Source organism: Propithecus coquereli, unplaced genomic scaffold (assembly GCF_000956105.1).
Source record: "Propithecus coquereli isolate 6110/MARCELLA unplaced genomic scaffold, Pcoq_1.0 Scaffold68, whole genome shotgun sequence".
Lineage (NCBI taxonomy): Eukaryota > Metazoa > Chordata > Mammalia > Primates > Indriidae > Propithecus > Propithecus coquereli.
Window position 1 is genome coordinate 7,763,785 of NW_012152840.1, and position 26,595 is coordinate 7,790,379.

At 42.8% G+C, this 26,595-nt stretch overlaps 1 protein-coding gene across 1 annotated transcript in view; it reads left to right on the forward strand.

Moving 5' to 3' along the window:
* The window catches only part of FER1L6 (fer-1-like family member 6), a 128,793-nt gene that overhangs the window by 32,851 nt on the left and 69,347 nt on the right, over positions 1-26,595 (forward strand). The window contains exons 14-20 of the mRNA XM_012660820.1: positions 2,936-3,056; positions 3,556-3,656; positions 8,441-8,531; positions 11,582-11,701; positions 13,240-13,392; positions 20,378-20,555; positions 25,316-25,440. Coding sequence (XP_012516274.1) covers positions 2,936-3,056; positions 3,556-3,656; positions 8,441-8,531; positions 11,582-11,701; positions 13,240-13,392; positions 20,378-20,555; positions 25,316-25,440 — 889 coding nt within the window. The remainder of the gene's footprint in view (positions 1-2,935; positions 3,057-3,555; positions 3,657-8,440; positions 8,532-11,581; positions 11,702-13,239; positions 13,393-20,377; positions 20,556-25,315; positions 25,441-26,595) is intronic.

Consider the following 26,595-nt stretch of genomic DNA (forward strand, 5'->3'; position numbering starts at 1 on the left):
ACCCACATGCACCCTTTCTGATCTCCTTTAATCCATGTAAATTTTCAACGTGCAAAGAGAAATAAAATTGCAGAATATTTTTTTTTAAAGTGGCGTCAAGCACCGTCAAGTGATTTATGAGAAGGGAAAGCCAAACGTAATGAGAGTCTTCTATTGCTGAACCTTGTGCTATGAGTAAAATACCCATGATCTTGTTGGATTTTCATAATAGTACATTTCTGTCCCCTTTTTGCAAGTGAGGAGAATGGAGTCCAGAGACATAACATGGACCCCACAAAGCCACATCACTATGCTCCTCAATCTCTCTGCGCTTCTTGGTCTAGATATCCTCTGTGGACTGACCTGTAGCCACTGTTAGGATAACGGGGACTCACAAATCTATTTCCCCTGACAGCTCTTTCCTGGGCAGCAGGTCTGAACACCTCCACTTGCAGGTCCCACAGGTCACTCATCAGGCTCATCGTCTTCACAGACAACTTTTCTCCTTTTCCTATCTTTCCTGTGCTATATACTGATCCCACCATTCTCTGAGTCCTCCAAGCCACAAACTGGAAAGTTGCCAACTATTCTCTTAATTATTTTGAGACAGGGTCTTGCTCTGTCACCCGGGCTAGAGGGCAGTGGCACCACCATAGCTCACTGCAAACTTGAACTCCTGGGAGAAGGGATCCTCCTGCCTCAACCTCCCAAGTACTGGGGACTATAGGCATGTACCACCATGCCTGGCTAAATTTTTTAATTTTTTTGCAGAGATGGGGACTCGCTATGTTGCCCAGGCTAGTTTTGAACTCCTGGGCTCAAGTGATCCTCTCACCTCAGCCTCTCAAAGTGCTGGAATTACAGGCATGAGCCACCATGCCCAGCCTGTATTTGCATACAATTTATGTATGGGGCTGGAGCTCAGGAATGAGATTGGAGCAGAGGACATCCAATGGCAGGTCATCATGTGATATTCAGATTCCAGGCCTACACTTGCCCGAAGTCACAAGGCTAGTCCTGTGTCAGGACAGCCATTCAGACTGGCAGTCTTCTCTTTCCACCGGCAGCATGGCACCCTCCCATCTGCTGCCCTCTGCCTGCACTGCAGTTTGCCTAAGAAGCCACAACATCTGTACCCTGGTCTATACAGACCCAGTATGACTAGAAGAACCTCAAGAACCAAAGAGACAAAGGCCTAAAACATCATTAGCACAAAACGACCCAAACCAAAGAAACTCTGGGATAAAGTATAATATTGAATGCGAATATATTAGTTGTAGGATTCTCAGTGCAATAATTTAAAAGGAGATAAAGAGAGCAGTTTGGTTTCTAAATTTTGTTTTTTGTTTTTTGTTCTTCTGCTGTAATAACAACCTCATTCTCTGCCAAGAACTTACTTGGCTTCTTTTCTGAGTAAACACCTGCTGGTTTATTTTCTGCAGAATAGACCACAGGGCACCTTTGCCAATTTTATTGTCTCCTTCAAAAGAAATTTGGGTGGGAGAGCTAAAAAAGAACAAACATCCATTCTTTCAGGCTGAAGCTCTCTTTAGCTTTTTGGAATGAAAACAAAGCTTGCTCTTCTCCTCTTTCCCCCCTCCCTCTCTCTCTCTTTCTCTCCCCTGCCCCCATCCCTCTCCCCCTTCCTCCATTCCTCCTGCCTTCTATAGGCTTGTTGCTCCCAACACTGTCCGCATTTATCAGGGCCACCTGTCCCATCACACCCGTTCTAAGAACTTCGCTTTGTCTTTCCTTCCACAGTTCTTATCACACAGCCCCCGGTGTTTGTGAGGAAATTACAAAGTGTTTGGGGCAAGAAAATAGCTGTCCTTAGGGAACTTCTCAACTTTTTTTCACACTTCTCCCACCTTACTTGCCTCCATGCCCGTCCCCTTCCTCCTTTGGAACCAAAATTTACAAATTAGCTCCTTCTTTTCAGTCTTCCATCTCCCTCTATTAACTATCTCCTTATCAGCATGTAAGCATTTCCAACTGTCACCCTCAAACATTCCCTTTGGCTCCACAGCTTCCCCTTTTAGTGACTTTGCTACCCCTCTTGTCCCTTCTTAGCCAAGTGAGTCCTCTGTGTTATTAGTACCAATGCCTGGCAATAATAAATATTGAATGGGTGGATAGATGGATGGAAGGATGGACAGATGGATGGATGGATGGAAGGATGTATGTATGGAAGGATGGATGGATGAAAGGATGGGTGAATGGGTGGATGGATAGATGGATAGATGGAAGGATAGATGGATGGATGGATGGATGAAATGATGGAAGGATGGATGGATATAAGGATAGATGGAAGGAAGGATGCATGGATGGATGGATGACAGGAAGGATTCGTGGATGGATGGATGGATAGGGATGGATGGATGGAAGGGGTGAATGGAAGGATGGCTGGGTGAAGGATGGATGAATGCACGAGTGGATGGAAAAATGACTGGAAGAAAGAGTGGATGAATGGCAAGCCATGGAATGCTGGAGTTTAGTTTGGGACATATGCCCTCACCCTCATTAATAATATCATTATTCTCTTACATTTCTCTAGCAATTTCAGTTTACAGATGCATTCACATTATCTCACTTGATTTTTACATGTGCCTGGCATATAGATACTTAAAAAAAAGTCAATTTTCCTCCTTTCCTTCCTCTCCCATTTAAAACCATCCTTGAAGAAGGCTTGCCTGATACATCATGCCCTTTGGTAATTATTTCTAAGCTTTGCCATAGGTCTGATTGTAGCTGTGAATACCTCTCCATTGTAGCCACATACTATTGTTCATTTCTTCCAAGTCCCTAATTACAGACTAAAGATGGTGTTAATAGTTTGATATCTTTTCACCAAACCTCGCCCATCCCACCTAGAACATACAAAACATGAATGTATTACTGGGATTACCTGAAAAACACTGACTGCCAACTAACTTTCAGACCTAATGTGTTTTCACAGGAATTACAACTATTTGCCATTTGATGCTAAGAAGCCTTGTGTCTATTTCGTCAGTTCTTGGGGGGACCAGACCTTCAGGTTGCACTGGTCCAACATGCTGGAGAAAATGGCGGACCTCCTGGTAGGTGACTTTGATAGGTGATGGATTTGATGATTGGGCAGAAGAGATTGGGGGCAAAATAGATTTATTTTTATCCACCTAGTAGAGGAGCTTGACCTCAGTTAATATACAAATGAATTGAGGTTGCTGCATTTGGAAGGCACATGGATCCTACCACATGGATCCAGGGGAATGAGGGTACATTTTGCAAAATCCCTGGACTCTAAATCAAGCTATCTGAATTCACATACCTACTCTGCTTCTTACTATTATGGGCCCTAGGTGTAAGTTGATTTCCTAATCTTCAAAGGGTAGGAGATTGATGACTTTCTCACAAAATTGATAGATCCTGGCTTCAATTAATATAAAATCCTAAGTCCCTAATATGGGGGACAATTCTGTATAAGATCATTTCCAAAACAAAAAGTTAGTTAATATTATTCTAGGGTGTTACAATCAGTATCTCTACACAAGTTTCATTCCAACCCCTCATCCCTCCATCCTTGTGGTTTGCTTTCAGGAAGAAAGTATAGAAGAAGTGAAGGAATTGATCAAGATTTCAGAGGAGGCACCGGAAGAGAAGATGAAAACAGTGCTCAGTGACTTCATCAGTCAAAGCAGGTACCAGGAGAGACAGTTGGCATAGGCAAACATGAGCTTCTATCGAATCAGCTTTTAATTACCTTGAGAAAATAGTCTATTTCACATGCATTCAGATGGGCATTTTATAGTGTTATATCCATCTTCATTTTGTTCAGTAATTTAGCTGGTGCTTATCTGCTAAATACTGCTTTCTGACACTTAAACAACTAAAACATTAACCAAAGGTGGGAAAAAGAAAAGAAAGACTTACTGCAGAAATTATTTGTGAAAAAAGAAAAATACTAGTAGTGTTAGTGCCCAGTGTCAACCTTAAATAATGGGATTCATAAAACATGATTCAGTATAGAGTTTATTCAAGCACAAAGCTTGAGGATGACCACCCAGGACATATAGACTCCTCAGGGATAGGAGTCAGTGCCCCAAAGTGGGGAAGCTAAAGTTTCACTCATATGGGCAGAAACAGTTTTAGTAGGGTGGCAATACTTTCTGTACAAGGCCAGTGCATACATTACAGTAGTTTGATTAGTACAGCTTGCTACATTCCAAGGAAGATTGCTACTCCATGAGGAGGAGTAATGTTCTGAGGACATCTTATCCCTGGTGCTGCTTGGTCATTCCTAATCTTTTTCAGGAAAAAGTAGAAGTTGCAACTACATGCTACATGACTCAGGCTACATAGCCATGTTCCTCTCAAGGCTGAGAATAATTTAATGTTCTAACAGCTTTAAGTCTGAATTACTTAATCTCACACCAGCATGACACTTTGCATTTGGTAGCTACTCGGTGACTATTTGACAATTAGATGGATAAGTTATATCAAATATTCTTATAAGGGCCAATGGGAAGCTTCCCCTTCACATTCCGAAGGTTTGCTAAAATTCAACTGACAAAAGGCAGATTAATAGGAGAAAAGGCAAACAAAATTATTAATGTGCACAGGGGAGAATCACAGAGTGATTACGCAATTACCCAGTGCAGTACAGTGAGGGGGAAGAGGAAGGGAGAGGTGAGGAATGAAAATAATTTTTTTGAGGGGCAGTAGTTTTGGGGAGAATTATTATTGGGGAGCATGAATGCACCAGGAGGAAGGTGGGAGGCAGACATTATGGGACGGTGAGGGGTGGAGCTGCACAGGAACAAAGTTGTCTTATGACGAAGATTGAGTTCAGCTGATTTCTTGGAGCTGCCCTTGGAAGAATAGATGGAAAGTCTGTCTGGGCGTGGTGATGATGCCCCATCTCTTTCTTCTTCAGTGGTTGATCTTTCCTGGTTATTTGATGAGATCTCTAGGGAGGGAGTCTTAAGACAATTGCATTTAAGCTTTCTTAGTTAAATAGGAAATTCCAGAGAGTCCCTCCTGGTACTTCAGCAAAGAAGATCAGAGGGACAGGGAGGTGTGGGAAAGGTCAGAGACCTTGGTTCCGAGGCTTATTTCTGAGGCCTTTAACTGTCGAAGAGCTCAGTATTCTGGAGCACCCTATTTTAGGGAATTGTTTTCTGCACTCCAACATGATTTAATAGAATTTTTCATGTAACACATTCATAAGCACCAATTAATAACTCTATTCCAGGTGATAGATAATATAAGAAAAGATCAAAAATAGCGTGGATAGTTATCTATTACTGAGTAACACATTTCTTCAAAACTTGGTGGCTTAACACAATATTTATTATGTGCCAGTTTCTGTGAGTCAGCAATGTAGGTGTGGCTCAGCTGGGTCCTTTCGACTGGGCCTCTCTCTGGGCTCAATCAAGGCATTGACTGGGGCTGCAGTCATATCAAGGCTCAACTGGGAAGGATTCACTTCCAAGACCACTCACACGGTTATTTGCAGAGTTAGGTTCTTCGTGGGCTGTCAGACTGAGGACTTTAGGTCCTTGCTAGCTGTCGGTCAGAGGCCACCCTCGATTACTTGCACGTGGGCCTCTCCAAGCTGCCCTCACTGTGTGCCAGCTGCCTTCCTCAGAGCAAGCAAGCAAAAAGCGGCAGAGAGAACATGCCCACCAGGTGGAAGTTACAGTCTTTCGTGACCTAATCTTGGAAGTGACATCCCATTATTCTTGACTATTCTGTTAGAGGAGAGTCGCTAGGTCCAGGACACATTCAACAGGAGGGGATTACACAGTGGCATGAATTGCAGGAGGTGGGACTCACTGAGCATCAGCTGAGAGGCTGCTGACCCCATAAAGAAGCAATCAGGACCAACTCTTGAAATTAACCAGGTTGAGATTTGCACAAAAATGAGAATTTGTCATGATGGAATTCACGGAAAGAGAATGGAAATTAATTTGATGGAAGGCAAGAACCAGTAGACAGGGAATAGCTAAATTCCAGTGTTCTGCTTTGTAAATTCTGCCTTTCCCAATCTCTCAACTATCCATCCATTTTTAATTTACACACACACACACTCACACAAAGGAAAGCAAAGAAATTAATAGTTAGTTTTTCCATCTTTATTGCTTTTCTTCTTTTCATTATAAAAGCTATATATGTATTAGTGCTACTCCTGCTGTGAGCTAAGTGCCACCTGCAATTCTCTTTAAGTGGCTTTAAAATGCTTCATAATATCTTTTTTTTAGAAACTGTGAGCAAATTAATAGCTCAATAACTTTTCTATATCAGGGGTTTATTTGGGGTGATAATTAATCATGCCCCTTTTTATTCATGTTTACAACCAAATGAAAAAATATTTATGAGTGCCAGACAGAGATCAAAATGTTAGTTTTATATTTGGGAAACTTGGATTTAAGAACGCAGCTTGGACCTGAGGTCAGGTGGGCTTCCTGCTCTCCATGCCTGTTCATAGCTGAGCAGCTGGACTCGCAGAGCTTCCCCCCATCAGGGACAGGCCACTGGCCACATGGAGGTAAGGAGGCTGCCCACGGCCAGCAGGAAGACTGGGCCTAAAGATGGAGAATGAACAGAAACACGCGCTGTGGTTGCTTAATCCAATGTTGATGAAGAAACTAATTATTTTCCCCTGTGGGGAAAAGAGAGAGATCAGAAGCATCAGCCACTTCTACCTGGACTGATCCATTTCCGGAGAGTGGAAGGGAATTCCTTGTGCCCCTAGGAAAGGCAGAATGGGGCAACAAGATTCCTTCCTTAAAATATAAGCCTTCTTATTCATTTTAAAAATTAAGAGAAAATGTAACTTTACTAATATGTCCAGAGAGAATCTCTGGTGAGACTTCCAACCGCCAGCAGGCAGATTCTGGTATGGGACCTTTCTTTCATCTCACCGGGAGGTGTGGCATCTTAGATTTTCCTTTTTGTTTCCTTTATAATTGATTTTTTCATCACAGAAGGACTGCATGCTAATCATAAAAAAAATAAATAAAAAGAAATGTATCAAGTAGAAGCATTTGTCTCAATTCTCTCCCCAATCCTGCTCTGTAGAGAGAAGACTTATTTATCCTGCTGGATTTTTCTGTGGATTTGCAAACACACACCCTATATACACACTCATCGAAATACCATATTTCTTCACAAATGATATCTCAAATTTCGCTGAGCAGGTTGCTTTTTCACTCTGTAATATGTCACAGGCATCTCTCTACAGGAGCACATCATAGACATCCTCAGTATTCAATCACATGGATGTGTCGTGTACATTTAACTAGTCCCTAGTGATATATTTAACTGGTCCCTTATTTTGCTACTATAAACAATGCTACAATAGACATTGTTGTGTAAGCTTATTCTTGCCACATTGTTGAGTTATTTTTGAAGGATGAGAATTCTAGTATAATTTTTGAATCAAATTATATACACGTTTAAATTTTGATAGGTGCTCTCCAATAGCCTCTAAAACATTGTAACAAATTACACTCTGCTACGATAGGGGAGAAGAGTAACTATCTCCCCACATCTTCACCAAACTTAAATATTACTCATTTCTTATGTGTGAAATGGTACTGATTTTAATTGGCATTTAAGTTATCACTATGAGGTACAATATCTTATTTCCTGAAGTTTTTTGGCTGTTTATATTTCTTCTTCTTGAATTGTAGTCATAATCTTTACTGTTTTCCTATTGAACACATTTTTAACTTCATTTTCAAAAAGTGTTACTATTCAGTCCTTTGTATGGTTTTCAAATGTGGGGACATATTTCAGTATGCAGGCTAAAATATTTGCTTTACATACAACTTGTCAGGAAACTTTTGGTGTGTGTTAAATTTGTAAGATGAAGGAAAACTGCATTATTGTTTTCTTTGTTAAGAATTTTAGAGATTGGCCTCACACCTGTAATCCTAGCACTCTGGGAGGCCAAGGTGGGAGAATTGCTTAAGGTCAGGAGTTCAAGACCAGCCTGAGCAAGAGCAAGACTCTGTCTCTACCAAAAGTAGAAAAAAAAATTAGCTGGGCATGATGATGTGTGCCTACAGTCCCAGCTACTCAGGAGGCTGAGGCAGGAGGATCACTTGAGCCCAGAAATTTGAGGTTGTAGTGAGCTACGATGACACCACTGCACTCTGTCTGGGGGACAAAGCAAGACTTTGTGTTAAAAAAAAAAAAGAATTTTGATAGCAATCACAATGGCTATGTACTGAAAAAAGCTAATGTGGAGAAACAAACATTTATTTCCCAGAACTAATGGATCTGGGCATCATTTCCAATTCTCATTTTATCTCTTACAAAAGTTAGAACGTCATTGCTTAATCCTAAATTTAAAATCTTGGTTCTGTGGCTTCATCAGCTTTCCATTGTATTGCAGAAAGTTTATTTGCAAATCTCTGGAATTATATAAATGGATTTTCACTAAGTAGGTTTCAAAATTGTTATTCTTCTTTTATAGTGCCTTTATCTCTGAAGCAGAAAAGAAGCCCAAGATGCTGAACCAAACCACTTTAGATAAGAAACGACTTACACTCTGTTGGCAGGAGTTGGTATGTGGAAATCTATTTATACTTTGGACAGAGTTAAAGCATGTGCTTTAAAAATAAACCTCATGCATGAAGCATAGGCCATAGACCGGATGAGGTTAAGGTTTAAAGGTCATACATTTGTGTGATGTAAAGACAAGAGTGAGAAGGGAATATATGTTGAGTTGGAAAGGAACTAGCATTTACTGAAGGTTCACAAAGCTGAGCAAGAAGACCACAGGTCCTACTTCCTATTCTGATTGAGTTCCCCAGGGTTCATTTTCTTGATCCTCATATTTTGTGAAGACCATAAATTCACTTGGCCATCTGCCCCACAAACCAAAAAACCAAAAGAAATAACTATTCTCCCTACTCTTGGGTTCCTCGTGTTAAGTGTTGTGTTGAAAGTTGTAAGCGCTTTTTGAGAACAGGACAGTAGTTGACACTCCTTCGTGTCCCAGAGACCTGCACATGTTGGGTGCTTTGTAGATGCTCAGTCCTTGTTCCATGAATTCCAACTGGAAATTCCAGACCAAGTCAGACCCTGAATTATCTCACCTGTAACTCCAGATCCTGCAGTGGCACCAAGGGACATTTTGTGTGATGCCATGACAATTCTGCAAAGAAAGTTACTCAGTGTTTGACTTCTCAGGGACATTTTAAAGATATGAGTAGGACTCAGGGATTAACAGATTTTCTAAAGGTCACAGCTAGTTAGTCGTAGTCCAGAGGCTAAAACACAAGTCTCCTAATGCCTCATTCATCCTTCTTTCCAGAATATTTCTTTTCTGTCCTTCAGAACATTTAGGGGAGGCCAGATTCCCACCATCTGTAAGACCTTCCTCCTGTGCTGGTTCCTCCTCAGCACTGAAGTGCTCTCTCTGCAGTGTCCCTCCATGACATGTTCTCTGCAGAGTTCTCTGTCTTTGCATTGTCCGCCAGTCCCTGGCCTACACAAGCTCACAATTTCAGTATCTGTGTATTGAAAGGTCTCCTTCCTCATCTCCAGACCTGTATTTCCGACCTCCTGGTGGACATCTATATGCTTGGCTTACATCACCTCAGACTCTACATACCTTACTGAACCCATCACCTTATCTAAACTTGTTCCACATTCTGTATTGACACTAACAGCTACACTTACTGCTCCAACCAGACCATGTAGAGTATTTATCCCTCACCATAAAAAGTCAGGTCGACCCCAGGTCCGGTCAGTTCTGCTCCTTAAAGACTTTATAACTGACTCCACTTCTTCTTTCCCAGAACCACTCCCTAAACTGAGTTCCTTAGCATCTGTGTCCCAGACTGCTGCAGCAGTCTTCCACCGATCCATCTTTCATACCACAACCAGAATAGTCTTTCTAAAACACAAGCCTGATCAGATCACTATTGCTTAAAAAATTATTGGATTCTCTCAATCATTCATAAATAAAGTCCAAATTCTTTTTGCATGATATACAGGGTTGTTCAGTGTCTGGCTTCAACCTACCATCCCAATTTTCCCCTTCATTAGTCCCTTCTGTGTATCTATGCTCCAACAGTTTTGAGTAACCCTTGCTAATTACACACCTTCTTGTGTAATTGTTCCCTCTGACTGATGAATTCAATCCACATTTTAAGACTCCACTCAAATGTCATATCCTCCATGAAACCAGCTTTGTCCCTGCCTAGTACCACGATGCTTTGCACATTTTAATTATTTGCATGTATTACTTTCACCTCACCAAACTGTCAAAGTCTCAGGGAAAGGAAGCATTATATCCTCCCCCAGTTTTAAGCCATGGCTCTTAGCACAGTGCCTGGTAGACAGCAGGTATTCAGTTCTTCCAATCAACATCAACAGAAGGCTTCTGATATGCCAGACACTGTGCTGGGAACACAAAGCTGGAAGTACTTGGTGCTTCTCCTTGAGGAACTTGAGTGGTTCATTCATTCCATAGACACTTAATACCTGCTATGTACCAGAAACTCTGTTAGCCACTGAGAATAAAAAGTGAGGGCAAGACAGAGAAGGTCCCTGTCCTAGTGAAGTTTACATTTTAGCGGTGAAGATAGAAGATAGACAGATAAGCAACTAGTACATAAAAATGATTACAGGTTCTGACTGTGAAGGAAATTTCAAAAAGCCATGGTGACTGGGAAAACATGGGGCAATGTAATACAGTGATGGCATGTAAGTAGAGAAGAAACCAGCCATGTGGAGTCTGGGAAGAACATTTGAGCAAGAGGAAACACTAAGCATATCAGCCTTAGAATGGAGCAAACCCGGCATGTTCTAGGTGTAGGACCTCTGAGAACCAGTGTGCCTGGGACACCATTAGTGAGGAAGGAATATTACAAAACAAAGCAGACAGTAGGCAGGACCAACTCACACAGGGCTTTAAAAGTCTTTGTAAAGAGTTTGCTTTTTTCCTAAGCACATAAATATGGGCTGAACAAATGAATCAAAATAAACACTTTTGGATGTTCCAACCACCCATACCGAGCTCCCTGGCAGTGTTCCTCAAATGACGTCTTCTTGGTCTGGACGCATCCACCATACCTCTGGGAAGGGGTGGTGAGTGCAGTGATTGAGGACAGGGACCCTGGACTCAGATGGGGGTCAGCTCTGGCTCTGCCACTCAGTAGCTGCATTGCTATCCCCTCAACTATAAAACAGGAATAACAGCACCTACCTCATAAGATTGTCACAAGGAGCAATGAAGGATTAATGTGGTGGTTAGAACATGGCCTGGCACCAAGTAAAAGCTCAATACATTTTAGCTGCTATTCTTATAGCTGTTGTTGTCAGGTAGCAGAACACCTGGATTTAGGTCCTGGCTGACAGGCTATGGGAACTTGACAAGCCTCTGACCCTTCTGGTGCCTCAGCTTCTCATCTGTCAAATGAAGGTGAGATGATACTCACTGCCTCCACAGTCCTACGAAATTTCCATTAACTGGCAGACCTGGAAACAGCCCGTATTAGTGGCTGGGTGTGGAGCTTACAAGAACCTTCAGGTCTCTTCAGCAACAGGATGGTGCTCGTTGTCCAGATTTCCAGAAAGATCTACACTGACTCTTGTCTTGTTTTAGGAGGCAATGTCCAAGGAAGCCAAGGGGATCCTTCAGCAGCAGAAGAAAAAGTTATCTCTTGATGAAATGATCCACGAAGCCCAAAACTTTGTGGAAAAAATTCGCTTTCTCGTTGATGAGGTAATCCACTCTAAAGGCAAACTTCATTTGGGAGATTAGACTGAATGTCTTCCTAGAGAGGTTTGGGTGTTTGGTAAGCGTGAAAGATAGATCAGTGTTTTCTCCATAGCCTTGCTGAGCTGAGCAGGCACTATTAGTTTAGGGGTAAGAGAAGAGATTTTTAAATTAAGCCAAACATCTACAGCTTTATTGATTTTTCACAAAACCTGAGTATTCAGCAAAATAAAAAGTATATTCCCTAATGGACTCAAGTGAAGTCAAGATAAGCACAGGAACTTTGATAGGTTTTCAACTATAAGCGGATTTAAATTCACATCCAGTAAAGATCAAAACAGATTCTCATTTTAAAGTGAGTTGTAAACAGTGTCTTCTGGTGACTTCTCGAATGATCTGGGAAAAAAAAGGCCCTCATATTTTCTCTGGCATATACTGAAACTCCTTCTTGAAGCTTGTAAATGTGTAGAAACCTCTTAAACAGAGATTTGTGTGGGAAGATTGCAGGGAGAGGTGCAGATGTACTGCTTCTGTTGTTCTCGAAAGTTGTAATTCTTGTCACAAATCAGTCACTCCCTGGAGGCATAATAAGCAGTGAGACAGGCAGTGATTAGACATGGGAATTTTAATAAGCATGCAGAAGGTTCAAACCAGGCAACAGGGCTTCAAGTCTGTGACTAACCAACCCTTGTCCAGGAAAATCTCCATCCTCATGTCTCTGTTTCCATATCAAGAGAGAAAGGATGCCCGCTTTGGGTACCAATTATACCTGAGCATTAGAGATAGGAAAGAAAGAGCATCTACTTCCAGCCCAGGAATGTTACAACCTAGTTTATAGTAATATACCTCCTTTGGTTTTGATAGTTATATGTGTTCAAAAATGTGCATTTCAAACACTCATAACATAACGGGCCACTTGGCATGGAATTTTGCACTTCCTATCCTGATTATCTCAACTTTAAAGTCCAATTTCCTGTACAATTTAGTCAAATTTCTCCTGAATAACCACCCAAAATGGGGCTAACATACTTGAAAATAATATGATAGGTATAAAGTTCCTTGTAGTATTACTTTCCCTTTCTTAAGAGCAAGTACAAAGTCATTCAAAGACATTCATGGATTTTTGTTTTTGCTTTTTCATTGGAATATTCTGGAAATGTTACCTGCCTCTGAGGAGGTCTGGGGCTTTGAAGATAGATCATTATTACAAGTTTGGGGAAAAAAAATCCATGGGAAGTTGTACAGATAGAGAAAAGTAGGCCACCAAAGATGCCAGCCAAATCATGGGTCCAACTTGCTTGTCCTCATAGCACAAGGAGCCGTTTGGCATGTGAGTTTATACGTACTTTCAATTCATGGCCAAAGACGCTCTTCTCAAGGAAGCTGCACTTAACTTACTTGATTGTGTAGATGTTTAGGTACCTACATGGTTTCAGTCATAGAATTTGTTTTGCAGAAGAGGGACTGTTTCAAGATAAAAAAACTCTGGAAGTGCATTTGTTTGGTACTAACCTATCAAATTCCCTTCCCCTCTGTTCCCGTAGCCCCAGCACACCATTCCTGATGTCTTCATCTGGATGCTCAGCAACAACAAGAGAGTGGCATACTCCCGCATCCCCTCCAAAGACCTTCTCTACTCCCCTGTCGAGGAGCAGATGGGCAAACACTGCGGCAAAATCAAAACTCACTTCCTCAAAGTAAGTCTGCGCCATTTTTTGACTAAATGAAGGGAGATTTCTGTTTTTCCTGAGTGGCTCAGAATTTCTAGTGTATGTTCGTGTCTCGACTCTTGCCAGATGCCTTCAAAGGTATGAGGACACCTGGAGCATCTTGCCCCCTCTTGATTTGAATTGCACTTCAGGAGACCAGCTCGAGGCAGAATCTTTTCCAATGGTTACATCACCGTACACATAGAAGTTTCTTTTTCACTTTAGGTGTACCTCAAGGTTACTTTAATTTTTACTTCTTTGACTACTAGTAAGAATGAACATTTTTCTATTTGTTTCTTCACTACCTTTTCTCTTGTGTAATTTGTCCCTGGCATCTTTTCACATGAGTTCACCTATATTATGGACACACTTGAAGCTCGGACTTGGGGGTGGGACAAGGGCATCATACATAACCTAATCATCTGTACCCACATAATATGCTGAAATAAAAAAAAAATAAAATAAAAATAGTTTCAAAGAAAATTACAAGAGAAACAGAACTGCTAGTTCAGGATTCCTGGCAACTTTAAATTGTAGGAATATGAATCTTTTCAACTTTGGGGTCCTGCCTTCATGAAGACAGGGTCCCCAGATACCTCAAGAGTGGGCCCTCATAGACATACATCTCTGGGTGGATTCTACTATCTCTAGCTCCAGATCTGAACCTGTCTTGGAGACCCCAAGTATTTTACCTCTACTGCAAAGCAATTTTTATCCCAGTAAGTAGAAATGAGTGAATATGTGGAAAAATGTGGTCCTGAGACTTAATCCTTACCAGCAACTGGCAACAAGAGTGTGGTTTGACAATTAAATTTTCCCAACTTGTAGCTGACTGTCCTGACAATTTCAGTTCTGGTTTCTTGCTATAACGTAGTATTCTTCTACCGCCTCAGAGGGAGTGTGAGAAGGCTCAGAGGCATGCCATATGAGGAACAGGCAAAGAGATAGCGATGCTGAGCTGAGAAGAGAAGATTTGACAGCATGAAAGAGGTCTGTCAGTGTTTGTAGGGCTACCGTGTGTGTGTGTGTGTGTGTGTGTGTGTTTGGTGAGGGGGTGGTGTAGAGGTGAGAGAGAGAAAGAAAGAAAGAGATTGATTCCAGAGGATAAAATAAGGCTCCACAAAGACAGACATGACAGGGAAATTGTTCCCTAAATGGAAGTCCATAATGTGTTGTTTATCCTTTGCATTGTCAACAGACACTGAGCAACTATTTGATATAACCATGGTAGTGGGTGGCTCCATTGGGTGGCCTCTAAGTGCCATCCAACTTCAAGAGGCTACTGTAGATGTGGCTGTTAAATGTTACAGACAGAAGGACCCGTATTATTGAGCATGAGAGGCAGTATGAGATAAAGGTTTAAAGCATGGGCTTTGAAATAAGGTGAATCTAGGTTGGAATTAGTATTAGTTTGTTAGGGCTGCTGTAGCAAAGTACCATAAACTGACTGGAATAAACAACAGAAATCTATTATCTCACAGTTCAAAAGGCTAGAAGTTCCAGATCAAGGTGTTGGCAGGGCCATGTTCTCTCTGAAGGTGTTAGGGAAGGACCTGTTCTGGGCCTCTTTCCTATCTCTGGCTAGTTCCTGGGCTTGTGCCAGCATAACGCCAGTGTTCACATGGCATTCTTCCTATGTGTGTCTGTCTCTTCACATGGCATTGCTTTCATGACACCAGTCATACTGGATTAAGGGCCCATCTAATCCAGTACAATGTCATTTTAACTTAACTAATTACCTCTGCATTAACTCTATTTCCAAATAAGGTCGCATTCTGGGTATTGGGGGTTAGAACTTCAACATATGAATCTTGGGGGACCACCATTCAATCCATAAGAGAATTCCAGGGCCAATATTTACTAGCTGCGTGACCTTGAGCAAGTTACTTAACATTCTTCAACCTTCAAATTGATTAAGAATATTCATCCCATTTTTCATCCATTAAATGGAGATGGTCGTGAGGATTCAGTGAATGAGTGCAGACAAAGAACACATAGTTGTGCCCCACCCAGAGTAATCACTCAATAAATGCTAGCTCTCAAACAACTGGACATCCAACTTCGCAGAGATCATTGACGTAGCTGTGTGTCCCCTTCACATCTAGTGAGCTGTTTGGGACTCTGTATGCTATTTTCTGTCACGTCTGTAAAATTATTTTTAAAACCACTGCTGTAAAACTGAAACTGAAAAAAGAAATTTTTTTCACCCAAGTCATTCACCACAATCATCAAGGATTTTCTTTAACTTTCTCCATTCAAGGAATGCTAGGGAGGCAAGACACATTTGTCTTAAAAATAGCAAATCATTTCAAAAGGCCCTGTGCTAAAAATACTAAAAAAACTGGTATAACATTACTCGCTCCTAAATGTTTTGATGTATCCTGGCACTATTTAAAATTAGAACGAAGAACAGTTGTCAAATGAAGCCAGAGGATAAACGTAACTGAGAATGCAGAACTTTTGCCCTGCGGCATTCAGCTTCTGTATGTATCTTTATCAATGCGTCCGTAAGCCTCTGTTTAGCTCTTTATCAATATACTCTTTTCGCCATTGGCATTGTTTTGGGCAACAGCTTTCTAAATCATGTTGAATTCGATTATACCAACCCTATGGAACATCTTGATAAGATGATTCAACAAAACTGTTTTCATTTCTGTTTTGATCATCACCCCTGATTTTAAGTCCCTCCTACCCACCACCCCCTTCATGCCCCCTTTTCCTCACTTAACTGGTAAGTCTGAAAAAAAGCAAGGGCTGCACCAGGAGACTTCCCTCACCTGCCACTGACTCCGGTTTCTTAGCTGGGAAATAGAAGGTAGGGAAAAAACACAGAATGGAAATCTCTAAATTCTTTAGGCCAGAGTTTTCTCAAAGTTTATTCTAGAAAGCAGCTGTCCTTCGAGTGGCTCTATAAATGCCCCATGTTCAAAGACATTTAGGAGGTTGCAGTTGTACCCTTGGAAACTCTTGGAGTTTCACAGGAGCCATTAACCAGTAGAAGGTTCTAAGAAGTCCCGCAGTCGGGGAAACATCTTTAATTTTTTAAACCCATGTTTACCAAGTTTATTCATCCAGAATAGCTAGTTACAAGTTTTAGGAGACTCCTGTTCCTAGAGGCCCAGTATGGTGAATATTAATCCAGAGGGAACAAAGGTGCCTTATCTGTAGTCACATGGCTAAGTAACAGTTGATCTGTAACCACAATCAGGGTTTCATGGTCCCTGGTTCCGTGATCTTTCTTTATCTCTAATTTAAATATATTCATGATGCTACTAAAAATGATGGAGCAGAATTTGCAGAACTCAGCTCAGCCCACCATCGAAAAAATCAGAGTTTTCTCCTTTTAATTTCATCCCCACTGTGCCCCTCGTGGCTGGAAATGTGGGAAAGGAAATTCGTTACCAAAAGGAAACCCTTCCTGTGGAAGGGGAGGGGTGCACTCCAAGGCCAGAATGTAGGGCTCAACCCTCCTTTTCTTTTTTCATTGAGTCGCCTCTATGTGCTGAGCCCACCTCTTCTTACTCTCATCTCTGTCCCCATCCTATCTTCTCTCCACTTCCTGGAGCCCATCTTTTCTTATCCAGGCTTCCGGCTTTCCAGCCAGCCTTTCTTAGGGTGCAGCAGGAAGGGGTGGCTGAAAGGCACCCTTCTGGGTCCCGCTGCAGAGGACATCCTCTGTAAGACAAACAAGCCTTCCTCTCACTAGTACTGGTTGACCAACTCCAGCACAGTTTGTGCGAATTACCATCTCTCTCTCCTTCCTCTGACTTGCCAAGACTTCCTCTTCCTTTTAAGCCAGCTGGGGTGCACCAGGATCTTGGTGGGTAGGAGGTGGGGGGCCTGGGGAAGGTTAAGCCTTTAGCATTCTGTCTCATGCAACATTCATGCATGGGTGATCATAGCTTTTTATACACTTTTTCGTTCCTGAATTATTTTTCTCTGGTGTGTTTTCTTTTTTCCTACCTTTTCTATTCTCAAAAGGAAAGGCCTTGCTATGGTTGGTCAGACTTCCGGGGCACACGAGAGAGGGAAGAGAGTGGGGAAGGCAAAGGCAGGCAGACACACAAGAGGATGGAAGTGCACATGGAATTCAAAAGGGGATGCTGGTTCTGAAAGCACCTGGGACATTGCTCAATAACGCTGGGTGAACCCCACTTGGATGCTAAAGTGAGACACTCTTCATCATCTTGCCAGCAATTTCAGTTTGTTTATTATTTAAAGAAATGTACAAGCTGCTAACTTTGGGAATGCAGCAGTGGTCCTTATGGAACACTGTCACAAGATATTAGCTGAGTTTTGGGGTCTAACCATGAGTTCACATGCACACATGTTGTGTAGCAGCAGTAGAAATGAATGATGTTGTTTGTTGTTGTTTTGTTTTACTCTAAGAAGCACAGAATATTAGAACTACTTGGGGCAAAGTAGTATAGTAAGTGAAGAGCCTTGCTGCCCAAATACTTAAAACGGAGGTCTGTAGACCAGTAGGATCAACATCAATAGGGAGAAATGCAGACTCTCAAACACTATTCCAGACCAACTGAATTAGAGTTTACACTTTAACCAGACAGCCAGGCAATCCAGATGCGCACAGTGTATGAGGAACACTGGAGCCAGGTGGAGCTGGGTTTGGGTTCTGGCTCTAACCCTGCCTTGCTCTGTAACCTTGGACAAACTGTCTTAACTTCTCTGAACCTCTGTCTTCTCACCTTTAGGATACACATTATTAAATATCTATTTTACGGAGTCATTGTGAAGATGAATGATAACATATGACTTGGTAATAACATGCAGGTATTTAGAACATTCTGTGTGAAGGAAGAAACATTAGACCAAGGCCTAGAATAATGTAAGTGCTCAACATGTATTAAATTCATTGTTATTAGAAATGTAAATAAAGCATATATTTACCACATGCTTCCTGGGTGTTGAGCACTCTTTCAGGCCTTGGGGACATCTGTCGCCGTGAAGCAACAGACAAAAATTCCTGCCTTTATGAATTGATGGCCTAGTGATGTCTACAAATGGCAGAGAGATTGCTTTTATTGCAAAAAATTAACCCGTAGGTTTTCAATAAATATTTCTTTTATTAAATAAGTATTAATACTTAATACATTTTGGCTATTATTACCACAGAAGTGATGGATTCAGGATTATTTGTCTTAATATAATTTTTAAAATTGCAGGTTACAGAGTGGTTGCCTTTACCAACAACAAAATGGCCTTATTTAGATTTTTTTGAGCTCAAAAAATGATGGCATCCTACTCCCTAAAGAATAAAATGTCAACACCTCCACATACTAAGCAAGATTCTTCAGCCTTGTCTGTGTCATCCTCTGTCATACTCACTGGTTGTTGTTTCTTCTTTTTTGAAAGCTCTTAGTGCCATTCTTGGCACAGAGTAAGCACTCACTAAATATATTAGCTCATATCACCCAAATCTTCGCTTACGCACTTTCCTCTCTTTCTGGGATCTAACTCCAAAGTACCAGTTAAAACCCAGGTGAATATTTGAATCTTAAAGAAAGGATAGAAATACCCGCTGCTACTTCTCTGCTCCCTCAGCATTTTCTGTCTTTGCATTTGAGTAAGCGAATGCAAGTCGGCCTCCTTGTGAGCTTTGGAGGGAGGGCCAGGACTGAGTCTTAGTCACTCAACATCCTCCTGCCCCCACTCCCTCAGCAAGGGCCTAGCCGCACTTGCAGTAGTTGGTAAATTGAGTTGCTCAAAATCTGTTTATGGAATCCACAGAGCAAGCCTGAAAGACAAACCGCCATGCTCAATTTTGGATTCAGAGGCTCTCCACAGGGGCCTTGAAAATTATCAGCGCAGGTTCTGGCCTTTCATATTAGGATTTTGTGATCCTCCGTGGAAAGGAAGTGGTGTAGGAGAAAGAGGAAAGTACTGCTAGGAAATTCTAAGAAACACTAAGAAGAGGCACTTAGAAGAATCAACAAAATCTGGAGCAGTAGCAATGTCTCAAAGTTCCATGGCTACTGTTGGGATGATGGCTTTGCCAGCAATCCTGATTATTGCCAGGGCTGGGCCCTGGGACTCCTTGGCTGAGGGCAGAGAGTCTTCTAATCCTGGTGACTGAGAAACAAAGGAGCCACACTGTCTGCATTGAGTTGTGTCCTTCAGATCCTGAGAATATATGCCCCTGCACATACACATGCACACACATATACATACGTATATGCACACATGTGTACATGCACACACTCCTTGTACACACTCATCACACACACTAATACAAACATAAGCACAGAAATTCAAACATAAATATATATACACATTCAAAGGAGAGATAGCAGGGTAGTAAAGGAATCAGAAACCAACCACACTGCACAAGGAAGGAATGAAGGAAATATAGATGTTTAGCCAGGAAGAAAAACATGGTAGGCCAGGTAGGCTTCTTCAAGCACGTGAAGGCCTGACTTACAGAAGAGCCCTTGGGTTTCTTCTGAATGAGGCAAAGAGGTAGGAACTCAGGTTGGAACTCCAGGCCATTGGAAGTTTCAGGAAGGAGATTTCAGCTCAGTGTGATGAAGGGGCAGTCTATGGGGTTCAGAGTCAAGAGTGTAGATTTGGAATCATCTCTTCTGGGCTTGAGTCTTGGCTCTGTCAAAAACTGAGTGATCTTAGGTAACTTATTTAATCTCTCTGAGCTAGATTTTCCTCACCTGGAAAATGGGGCCAATAAACACATCTACCTATTAGGTTTAAATGATCCGGGGCTTGCAGAGCTTATCGCACTGCATGATTAAGCTTCAGGTCCCACTAGACCTGGAGCCTCCTCTGGAGTTATGAATTGAGGCAACTGGGGCCATTGTTCTCATTTTGATTTAAGAAGAGCCCTTGAGAACTGCTCTCTGAACATACCTCCAAGTGTATCTCCAGGAAGGACTTTTCTCAAGGAGTGAGGCCCATAATTGTCTCCTACTAACAGGAAGTCTTCCTTGTAACCTTTCCCCAGCTTCCTGGAAAACGGCCCGCTGGTTGGTCAGTGCAAGCAAAAGTCGACGTGTACCTGTGGCTGGGCTCCACCAGACACTCCAGTGCTGCTTTGGACAACTTGCCAGCAGGCTATGAAGCAGAAATGCCCTCCAAAGTGGCTAGTGCTAATCATCCCCCAGCCAGCCTGCTCTACAAAGGTATGGTGCCCACAGGGGAAAGGGGTCATTCGATGTCTCAGGTGGACTTCTGAGAAGTCTTCTCAGAAGAAGGTGGGCAGCATGCATGAGTTGATCGCACTTTATTTTAAGATCAACTTATTTGCCTTCTATAATACAGTTTCCACATGTTCTTCCTTATCTTCCAGTGTTTCATCTAAAAAGAATAAAGTTAAGTCATTAAATACATCTGGAATAAACATTTTTTTTCTGTAAATGGAGAGGAAGCAATTTGAGTTTCTCTGCAGGCAGACTATGTAGGTTGAGTTTGCATTTTAAGCAGAAGATGTCTTTTAAAGAAACATCAATAAATTCTTTTTTTTTATTTCAGCATATTATGGGGGTACAGATGTTTAGGTTACGTATGTTGCCCTTGCGCCCCCCCGCTAAGTCTGAGTTTCAAATATGTCCATTCTTCAGGTGGTGCGCATTGCACTCTTTGTGTATGCATATACCCGTCCCCTCCTCCCTCCTGCCCCCTCCCCCTCCCCCCTGCCCAACATCCAATAGATGTTAGTCTTATATGTGCACTTATGTGTTGATTAGTTAATACCAATTTGATGGTGAGTACATGTGGTGCTTGTCTTTCCATTCTTGGGATACCTCACTTAGTAGAATGTGTTCCAGCTCTATCCAGGAGTATACAAGAGGTGCTATATCACCATTGCTAAAGAAACATCAATAAATTCTTGTGCTGATACGACCAGTGGAATTAAGGCATATTTTGTTTTTCCATGGCATTGGGGTTTTGGCACATAAACAGCAGGCATTCACATTTCTCAGTAGTGACCCAGTGCAGATCAGTATTGGTGAGGTCATTCATGTTTCTCCTGCTTGGGTCTTGGCTTGGCTACTTTTAGAAATTCAGCATGCTTTATGAAATTGTTTTTTCTATGTAGTTATTTTCTCTGAGTGCCATCATGTTTACATTTTGATGCAGTTTTAAATTTTATTATAAATATTGATGTCTTGCAATTGCATTTTGCTTTCTATCTCCAAATTGTTTCAATTTGCACAATTTCTTGCTGCTGAACTCAGATAAAGCAGACTGCAGTTTTACCTTCGTTTCTACCGAAGTTGAGTTTGAGCTGAGCCAATGTTGGAAACACTGGAGAACTGTCTACACAATCAGGATTCCTGTGTTGCAAAAGGCTCCTCTGATATTGGTTGACCTTGACTGCCAATGGAATCTAAGTTGCTCGGTAGTCGGAGAAGACAAGATTTTGGAGATTGTATTCAGTGGTTCAGCTCATGGTTTCTGTGCCCAATGTCAATGTGTAAGAACATTGTCTTTTTGGAAAATGCATAATACCTACCATATGCCAAGCATTGTGCTCTATACTTTATACATAAGATCTCACTTATTTTTCACATCAACCCTGGGAACTTTCTTCATTTTACAGATGGAGAAATTATGTATCAGAGATGCTTAGAAATTGCCCAAGATCACGCAGCTAGTAAATGAGGGAGCAAACTGTCTCCAAACCCTGCTTTCTCTCCTCTGCTTTCCATCCTACATTTTGAGAGTTTTTGCCTTTGGATGAAACCATCCACGTCAAGTTATCTTCCTATTTCTATAAACACTATCTTTAAAGACCCAAGGACTTGGACGTGCTTGCTGTCCTAGCCACTAACAATTCAGAAAAGAGGAGAGACTTTTTCTGATGCTCTCTGATCCTCAGCAGTGTGCTGTTTTCACAGAGTGACCTAATAAACTTTTTCTGCTGAGCATCGGCATTGATGGCTTTGGCTGCCTTCCATACCTACTGGAGAATTTTGTGCTCCAGAAAATGCCCATGCTGCAAATAACTAGTTGGCACCTATATATGGAAGGCATGGTGGAAAAACTAGTGGAGGGTATAGAGATGAGTGAGAGATGATTCTGGCCCTTGAGTGGGGGCAATCAGACATGTCTCTAACAGCCACAAGTGGAAAGCGAACCATAGCACAAGAGGTAGACTGACCAAGTGCAAGGAGGCTGACTAGGTTAATCCAAGGAACGGAACTTATAAGACTCAAGGTTCCAGAAAAACAAAAGCCTAAACTAAGTAAATGGCACACCCTGGAGTTGTGCAGTGCATTACTTGTGTGGCTGCCATTGGGAGGTCTGCTAAAATTCCAGGATTAGTCATTTCAGGAGCAGCTGTTGGACATTCTCACAGGATGAGCCATTTCCACATTCACGGGCAGCTGAGAAATTTGCCAAACTACGTAGCACACTAAGGAACACTTGGGCCATCTCTAGACACACTCCTGCCGGGAAATCCCTGTGCCATGTGCAGAACATTTCATCATTTAGCATTGTCATTTTAAAGGGCTCTCTTGTCAACAGGACCCGGACTATCATGTTAGAGTTTACTGGTGTAGGTAGAGGTGGGGATGGAGGGAGGACTTAGAACTGAGTCCAAAGGAATTGCCTTTCTTGTTCCCCTGACTTGACCAGAGCTTGGAGAACCTTGCACTGTAAGTACCTGGACTTACCCAGGGAGTGTGCAGCGCTCAAGTTTCCAAATCCTTTGCAGGATTGGAGTGGGCATTGATATGGCTGCTGCTTCCTTGGGCTCCATACTGGTCCCCACAAAGCCAGACAGTGGCACGGGATCAAGGGTGGAGGGACAGAAGCATGTATGGGTCTCATGACAATCTTTGACGCCCCTGTCTTCCCTGCCCTTCCTCGCCCTGCTGATCAGGGCTCAAGTCCTGACGCAATGTCCCTCCCCCTCATTTCCATCCCCTCTGCAGGTGCATGAGATCTGGCCCCTAAGCTTCCTGCCCAAAGGGGGCAGTGTTGTCTCCTTATTGGTTCCCTCTGACATCTTTTCTGTCCATTGCTAGAGTAACTCATAGTTCCACGCTCTGCACTGAAGCTCTGCACTGCTATCAGCTCCTGTGCACACACCTCCAAGGGCTCCCTATTGCCTGCCAAGCTAGGTGTCAATGCCTCATTCAGGCCTCCCAGGTCCTCAGGGGTATGACCACAGCTGTTGGGGGCCCTGTACTCTAGCCAAACTAGACTACATCCTGGCCCCTACATGGCGTGGCGATTTTGACCCTGTCTTGACTCATCCTGCTTCAGCCACTCAGGACTTCCACCACTACCTATCAAATGTCACCATCTTTTAGGGCTCTGCTCAAAAGGCAGTGCCACCTCCCCTGGAGTCTGATCGTTTTATTTGAATTGCTTTGGTGAATGTGAATTATTCATTTGTATGCACATATTTTTATTTTACATGAATAGTATTGTGTTATATATCTTGTGCTGTTTTATCATTCCTCACCAAGCACTAGATTCTTGAGATCCATCCATTCTGCTGTGTATTTCTCTAATCCGTTGAGCTCCCTGACATTTTTCCTGTTTACTTCCCCAGTGATGGACAGCAGTTGCTTTCTGCCTCTCACCAGCACAGGATCCATTGTAACGAGCAATAGTAACAACACACCAGCATCTCACACCACTCCAAAGTCCCTCGCATGTCCCAGGCACCATTCTCAGCCCTTCAGTCCCCTACAGTGAGCCTTTGAAGAACTATTATTCCCCCCATTTTACAAAGGAGCAAATAAAGGCACAAGGAAGTTCAGTCACCATGTACCAGTCCCTGTGTGGACTTGTGAGATAAGCCTGGGTGTGGCATTGCAGGGGGTGGGATGGGGGCTCACAGGGTATTATACCCTTAATTTGACTAAATAGAGTTATTCAAATTATATTCAAATTATTCAAATTGGTTCCTGTGTACCAATCCTCAAGCCAACACAAAAGCACGGATACACACCAAGCACGGTGCCTTTGGGAGAGCCAGGAGAGCGGGAACGGGAAGGAAGTTAAAAGGAATATGTGTACATGAAAACAAGAGGTGCCTTGCAGGGCCAAGGAATGTGATTAACTCCACTCGTACCTAAGGTTTCCCCACTGACCCCTGGCCTGCCCCAGTCTACAGCCCTCCCTCTGCCTCCCATCCTGGCAAGCAGGTGTGCTCGCTCCTGCCCACCCCCATGTCCTTTGCCAGTGTCCTCACAGGACACTGACCCCTGGCCTCCTGTCATTGTACTTTGGATGCTCATCTTATCTTCTTTAATCTCCTAGGAGCTCCCCAGGGACAGGGAATGTCTTAGTTACCTGAGAATCCTTAAGGACCAAGACCACGACTGTAAACAGTAGGCACTCAAAATGGCACTGGCTGGCTGAATGGAAAATGGATGAATGGAAGACTCGAGACATCCATTGTGTTTATTGAAATAAAAACTGTGGAGCAGCCCCTTTCACACACATGCACGCACACACATGCACACACACACACACACACCAGTGTAAACAGGAGAATCATTAAGGAGTAAAATGTGATATTTTTAGAAAGAGAAGAAGATTTTGGAATCAGACATATAAAATCCAGGCTCTGATGTGTGTTAGTTCTGCAAACTTTGGAAAGTATTTTAGCTTTTTTTCTGGGCAATTTTCCTGATCCAAAAACTGGAGACTATGATCTGTACTTCACAGGGTTGTCGTGGTGATGAAGAAGCACGGTCCGGTGAAAGCACTGGGAATGCCTGGCTCCAGCGTACCCCATAAACATCCCTCTTCCCTCTCTCCACAGCTTCCATTCCAGCCTCAGAGGAGGGTGGCGCTGGGGGTCTCCTTTCATCTGTCCGGAGACACACAGACACACATCACACCCAGACACACGGCTCACACATGCTCTTCCCGAGAAGCCCACTAACGCCTGCCCATTTTCCTGATCTGTCCACAGCCCAGCATGTCTTTCAGCTGAGAGCTCACATGTACCAAGGCCGGAGTCTCATCGCAGCCGACAGCAATGGACTTTCAGACCCCTTTGCCAAAGTCACCTTCCTTTCCCACTGCCAGACCACAAAGGTAACCAGGGACCAGCCTGTTTTCTTCCCGCAGCCTGCAAGTGACCTGAGGCAGAGCCCAGGAGAGAAAAACGGGCATGCTGCCAATACCTGCATCTCTGGGTGTGCAGGTGTTTCAGACTCCAAAGCAAATGTGTGCCAAGAAGGACTGACCTGGGGAAGATCTTTCCTTCCACTGAATCCACTGTCCTAAGGCAAAGGGAAGCAAGTCTCTGAGGTGAAGGAAGGTAGGGAGGAAAAGAGGAAGGGGGAAGAGGAGCGGAAACTGGCACACCCAGGGCACCTGCTGAAGTGCCAGGCACAAGGCCAAGTGCGGTGGGGAAGGAGCAGACAAGGAAGCAGCACGGACAACCTGCACGAAGTTTATGATCCAACCATTATTAAGGAGTCTTGGTGGGGAGGAAAGTTTTCCAGTTTCGTGGTCTGGAAGCTCTAGACTTTGCACTTAGCAGCTGGGGAGCTTTGCACATTTGTAACTCATCTGTGTTTCAAAACGCCCCTCTGCACAACACTATTCATAATAGATGTTGTAAGTATTAAAAGAGGTGGGTTGGCTTAGTCCATTTAGTGTTGCTTATAACAGGATATCTGAAACTGGGTAATTTGTAAAGAAAAGGAATTATTTCTTACAGTTTTGGAGGCTGGGAAGTCCAAGGTTGAGGGGCCACGTCTGGTGAGGGCCTTCTTGCTGGTGGGGACTCTCTGCAGAGTCCTGAGGTGGTGCAGGACATCACTTGGGGAGGGCTGGGCATGCTCAACTGTTAGTTCAGGTCTTCCTTTTATAAAAAAAATTTAAGAAAGTCTTTATCAATAGTTCAGGTTTTTTCTTCTTATAAAGCCACCAGTCCCACTCCCATGGTAATCCATTTACCCATTAATCCTTGAATGGATTTATCCATTTTGAGGGCAGGGCCCTCATGACCCAATCACTCTTAAAGCCCCCACCTCGCAATGCTGCCACACTGGGGATTAAATTTCAACATGATTTTTGGAGGGGACAAATATTCAAACCATAGAATGGATCTATGGCTGTTTCCTCTGTACTTTCTCCCTTTCCTCTACACTGAGTGCTGAAATGTGCAAAGGGTTCCTAATCAGGAAGAGTTCAATAGGGTGCTTTGCTCAAGAGATCATATTCTCCAAGGATTTGCTTTGC